The sequence below is a fragment of the Sturnus vulgaris genome, chromosome 9 (assembly GCF_052056855.1).
Source record: "Sturnus vulgaris isolate bStuVul1 chromosome 9, bStuVul1.hap1, whole genome shotgun sequence".
In the NCBI taxonomy this organism is placed as follows: Eukaryota; Metazoa; Chordata; class Aves; order Passeriformes; family Sturnidae; genus Sturnus; species Sturnus vulgaris.
This window is the reverse complement of record NC_142251.1, coordinates 3,615,660-3,621,729: the sequence shown is the minus strand read 5'-3', so window position 1 is coordinate 3,621,729 and position 6,070 is coordinate 3,615,660. Positions and strand designations below refer to the sequence as shown.

The 6,070-nt window shown below is 43.9% G+C and overlaps 1 protein-coding gene across 1 annotated transcript; it reads right to left on the bottom strand.

Annotated features, from left to right (window-relative positions):
* Positions 1-2,215: 2,215 nt before the first annotated feature.
* On the bottom strand, positions 2,216-3,774 carry TACSTD2 (tumor associated calcium signal transducer 2). Its single transcript, XM_014870689.2, has one exon. It carries the CDS (start codon positions 3,456-3,458, stop codon positions 2,529-2,531), a length of 930 nt encoding a protein of 309 aa, XP_014726175.2. The 5' UTR covers positions 3,459-3,774; the 3' UTR covers positions 2,216-2,528.
* Between the last annotated feature and the right edge of the window lie 2,296 nt (positions 3,775-6,070).

Below are 6,070 nucleotides of genomic sequence, written 5' to 3'. Positions count from 1 at the left end.
AGAAAGTCGAACAGGCAGAATGTGATGGACTGTTACAGTAAAATAAATGCCATGTGCAAAAAAGATTTGGCATGAGAGATGGCAGGAGAGAAATGAGTACTCAGCAGGAGCAGTGGGTCTGGTTTATTCAAGTCCACATCCTACAGCAGCTCTACACAGATTTACTCAAGTAGAATGATCTAGTCCAATGAGAGGTTCTCTGAACCCTGCATTTCAATTAATCTCATTCTATTGATTAACTGCAGATACATTATCCCTCCTATTAACCACCCCTACTGCATTTCCAGTCCCTGACCAGTGTGCAGTCCACTGGTGCTGAAGGACTAGCAAAGAAATAAATAACCACAACTCATGGCTTTCATGGGGCAGTCCTTTAATGAATCATAAAAATCTGAGTGGCACCACAACAGCCTCTCTTCTCAATTTCAGCTACTAAAAAGAAAAGCAGGAGCCAAGGAAAGGTGCTGACACTGTTACCTGTTTAAGATTTTTTTCAACAATTAGTCACTTTTGCCTCTCCTACTGAATGTTATGTCTAAATGTTTATATTATATTATAAAATATCATAATTCACCTTGAAAATAATATCTTTTCCTATGATGGAAAAGAAAAAATGCAAGGATTTTAAAAGACTGGTGACAGCCACCATAGATCTCCACAAAAGACTGTACATCTCATGATCCCTGATTGAAGGACAGCACCAGCCTCTCAAACAAATGGCTTTGATCTGCTCTGCAGAAGTTATGAAATCGGTTGAGGAATATACTTGGAAGAAATTTATTTTTATTTTCATCCTAGATTTCTTCAGCTGAGGGCTGCTCAGCTCTAGATTTTTAATTAAGTCTCTTTTATAAATGGCAACTTGCAAAAGTGTGTGGAGTTAGGCTAAGTTCTGAGTTTTCCTATGACATGGAAAGATCCAGCCTAGATCTCAAATTCTCACTTCATCTTCTCTCAGACAAGTGTGTATTCCTGACTGACAAACAACCAGCTTCAATGTGTTGCTGTAAGGCACACAATGAATTATAGACCCTGCTCCAAAACTGTGAATGTATTAATGCTGCTGCTGCAATTGCATAAAAATCTTATTTTGGGAAAATAGTGATGCATCTGCCCCAAACTATATACCTAGAATTTTCCAGCAGTGGAAAGGTGTGAGGTCAAATGGAAATGGTGTATGTTGAACCAAATGTTATTACCCAACAGCGTCTATAAACAAAGACAGAAACAGAATCAAAGCTTCTTCCCTTTTTTCCCTGATATCCTTTTCATTCAGTAGAACTAGAGCTGCATATTTAATGGTTTCCTGACTATTAGAATTACAAACGAGCAACACTGAAACTAATTCAGAGAAGAAAAGGGTGCTGGCCCTGTGGCAGTGCCCAGGTGGAGCAGATGCTACTGAAGGAAGCAGATGAGAGTGATGGACTTAGACATCCATACACAGCACAGAGAATGGAACTGACAATATCTCAACGTTCAACAACCAGCATTATTGCCTTTAAAATGTCCTTCACAGTGGATATGACTCTCCAGACCAGGAATGCAGCAGATGAGTAGGTAGCAAAGCAGTCCAGTTGTGTGTTGGCCAAATTCCAGGTTCGGTAATTACATTCTGCTCTTAACTTCCCCCAGCAGCTCAGCTGGGATAAAGCTCTTTTTCAGCCTGTCCCATAGCATTGTGTAGTGTTTCTGTGAAGTTGTACAACATTGAAAAATATCTCCTCCCATTAAAATTGCCCAGGGAATTTAGGTAGACAGAAAGCTATTACCAGAGTTGGAATGTGGGCAGAACACCAGGGTTAACTTACACTTGCACGGGAATCAAGGGATCTTTGCTGACAAGGAGTGTCAGACCCTTATTAAAGAGCACAAGTGGGAATAGCTCACTGTGCTGCCTGAATACAAACCCAAGAACTTGGGATCTCCTCACCTGGAAGCAGCCCAACACGTGGGATGTTTCTTAACAAATCACTCTATAAAAGCTTCTGATGTTGCAGAGCACCTTATCATTACCTTATTTGGTTATTTAGTAATATTTATGAAATTATTTGTTGATAAAGAAGTTCCAGAAGCTTTCTTTAAGACCTCATGAACTAAAAACAAACTGCATTTTTAAAGTCTACCAAGAGAAAAGCAGCAATAGTCCAAATATGCTGAGGCAAGTGTTTTAATTTCAGTAAGTAGATACACCAAGAAGCCCACAGAGTATTGAAGTATTTAAGCAATCTGAGCCAGGCCTGCAGCAGGAGTGAAAGCATTCTGTGTTATGTTAAATAGACAGCTATAATAGTTTTCTTACCCTCCAAAGTAGGCGTCATTTAAAATATTTAGGTAACTGACTCCCAAATTCATTTATACCCCAAAAATTTATTTTTATTAAACAAGAATAATTTAGAACAGTCACTGTACAAATTATTTTAGGAAGGAAAAAAATTCTAAATCCATCACATATACTGAGTCTGTTTTTCCTATTTTGTGCCTTTTTTTCCCCATTTTCTTCCTATAGTTGCCTTTCTTCTTTCAGCTCAGGGCAGTTCTAAGCTTGGGGCTTTAATTTCCCTCATTTCTTTACACTCAAATTTTTTATACGTCCTTGTGCGCAGCCACCTGAGGATGAGCAGCAGGGCGATGCCAATGCCAGCAGTCAGCAGCACCACGGTGACCACAGCACTAATGCCAGCTGCCAGCTGCCTCATGCAGAACTCCGGGGGCTTTTCATCCACATAGTAAATCCAGAGCTTTTCAATAGCCAGAGCATCTCCATTGACCGAGACATTTAATTTACTGTTGGAATGAAACACGGAGTCATTGTTGACGTCTTTTTCAAAGTAATAGGCCACATCAGCTATATCTACATCCCACCTGGGCTTCTTCTTCTGGTCCAGGCGGATTTGGATGAGCGGGGGGTCGTACTTGATGGCTGCGATGTACTTGGGGCGCAGCTTGTACCTGCTCTCGAACAGCTGCGTCAGGGCCTTTGCCACGTCGGGAGCGTGGAAGGCGTTGGAGCTTCTCTTGTGTGTCAGCTCAATGTAGATCCACCTGGTGCGGACCAGCTCGCTGCAGTTCAGGCTCCTGCCTCCCTTCTCCGTTCTCCGCACGCCCGCGGTGTTCACACACCAGCAGGTGCTGGACTGGTTGCACTGCCTGGCTTTGAAGACACCGCTGTCCTCGCAGTCGGGGTTGTAAATGCCATCACTGTCTGACACCGCATGGGGAGGTCTCCAGAGGCGCTTCTCCTTCAGGGGGATCATTTCTGCCTTCATCAGGAAGCATTTAGAAGTCAGGGTTGAGCAGTCCACAGGGTGATCTGAACCTGCCAGCCTGCAGGTGCAGTTTCCAGGACCATCCTGGGCACACACTGCCCACTTGTTGGTCGCACAGGTACAGCTGTCATGGGTTGGTGAAGCGACTGCCAGAATCAAACCCAGCACAACCCCAAACAGAGGCTCCATAATGCTGGAGAAAAGCACAGATAAAGTCCTGAGCAACAGCAGGCAGCATTCAAAGCTTTAATCCACTGATGGAGGCTGCTCATTCCTACACACTGGTGTGCTGCTCCCTTTATTGATTCAAATCACACCCACCAAACAGGTTCTTCTTCCAAAACAACTAGCATCCGTTTCCCAAATCCCAATCAACAGCTTCCCAGCTCCCTGTACTTCTCAGGGAGTGGCACTTGCCTCCAGCTGCCTCCCTCGCTCCTGCTTGATGAGGAAACAACAGGGAAGAGACTGCAGCCAAGCTCCTGCCATGGGCTTCCGTTATGGATTAAAGGCACACAGCTGGCCCTTTTCCTTCTTTAGACTTTGTATGGACTGGATGCAAATGGCTGTTCAAGGAGTTTCTTCCACTTCTGCAGGAAGTCCTACTCCTCCACTTCTATCATGGTTGCTCCTGCTTCTTTCACTGCACAGCATCTCTGTCATTCCATTATCTAGATTCTTATCAGTTATGGACTTTCTACTTTCATAGCTTTATTAAATAAAGCCCTTAGGAGTTTAATGTTTGCTGCCTGGAGCAGCTGCTGTTTCCAGCTGACCAGGCTGATGGCTGCTCTTCTTCAGAGAGCAACCTCATTTTCCAGTGTGGAAAGCTTCTCTCCCACTTTTCTTTTGGCACATGCTCATCCCAAGGCAGCACTAGGAATACTGATTTTCATGCTTATGTTACCCTTACAAAGTTGTTTGTTACTTTTGAAGAAATTTTTCAATCTGAACTTTAATAATGCCTTTCACAGAACACTCCAGAGGCTCCTGAGTCTCCCAGTGCTCTACAAACCTGTATTACCATTTCCATGTGCTTTGGCAGCAGCTGACAAAAGATTTTCCAGTTTGCATTAAGCCAGTCCCACTAATTTGTTTTGTCAAGCCCTGTCAGACTCTTTGTAAATCTTTATTTTGAGACCAGTAATGAGCACAGGGCTGTGTGCACTGCACTCCCAGCCACGTGCCTTGCAGTCAGCTCCTACCTGTGTGCTGCCTACCTGAGCACTGCCCCACTTCCAGTCCATGACAGCTTCCAGCTGTGCCTCTGTGTGCACACTGGGAAGGACCCTGCGTGCCAGGCAGTGTTCAGAGCTCAGAATAGGTGTAAAATCAGGGCTCCACATGGAAATGGGATGTAAATACCCTCTGCCAAAGCAGAACACAATCTGGATAATCCTTCAGGTAATAATAACTATAGTTCGTCTTGGAAAATAATTGAGATCTACAGCTAAAACTATTATTAAAACTGCCAGGTAAATCAATTTGTCATGTTGATGATTCTATAATAGTTTAGCAACTCTTTTCCCATTTCTAAGTCATTCATTTACCCACACTACAGTAACGTCCTTTTTTTTTTAATTTTCATATCCTTCCTTCAAAGTCAAAATCCATTTAACTATCACCTACCTCCTCACATCTTGTCTATATTTTATTTCATGTTACTTAAATGCCAAATGTGAAATATAGTTCAAAATAAAAGTGCACTTCTTCATTGACTTTTTCTTTAACTGGTGGATTTTTCTCTCTGCAAATAAGGAACAGACTTACTTTACAGACAAGTTTTTTCAGCTCTCTCTCTCTATATATACATATCTCCAACTACTTATCTATATTTATATATATTTTAAAAATGTAATGCCTCTATGACATCAAAAAAATATTATTTCTTTTAATCCACACTAGGCTGCAACAGTACTACAAGAGTTAATTATTTACAACAGCAGGCTGTAAAAGAAATAATCCTGTAGGAAATGTGGAGTGCATTATTTCTTTAGTGATCTCTGCTTCCATGGAAACAATTTCTCAGCACAATTCTAAACCTTGTAAAAGTAGGGCAGTAGGTCTATGTAAAACAGCAATTAAACAACCCGAATACTTTTATCTAGGCCATTAAATACTTTGTCCAGCATCATGCGATTACAGTGCTCACTGGGATGTTAAACCACATCCCGTGGGGATGGAGGAAGTCCTGATCCCTCACTTCCTCGGGGGTGCACAGCACCAGCACAGCACCTCTCCCCCCCATGCAGACACTGGGGTGCTCAGCTGTGCCACACCCTCCTTTCGGGGTGCACTGTCCTCCTCCACAGCCTCTCTTTCCCCTACACACTGTCCTCATGGCTCAGCCCTGGCCAGCACAGTGAGCTCTCTCCAGCACAGCACGAAGGAATCTGGTACCAGAGCTGGGACCAACAGACTTGGATCAGATCTGGGGAGGGAATGTGGCTGATGGAGAGGGATCTGTTGGGCACCTTCAGGATGTGCCCATGCAGGGCACACAGGAGTTTCAGGACTGTGACATGCATGTGGCCAACACTGGGAAACCATCCCAGCATCCCTGACCCCAGTACCTCGGGTCATCTTCCGAGGGCGACTAAAGCACATGGGGTGTGAAACAAATGAGGGAAACAAGTCCCTAGCGAGGCGCTCCTGCCCTGAAAGCGCTCCCTGGCCAGAAGTTCACACACAGCTCCGAACCGCTCCGGCAGCAGCTGTGACAACGCGCCCTCTGCTGGGACCGAGCTTTGTTCTGTCACTTGGTCACTGCCACCCACACGGAACAAAGAAATTGCAGACCC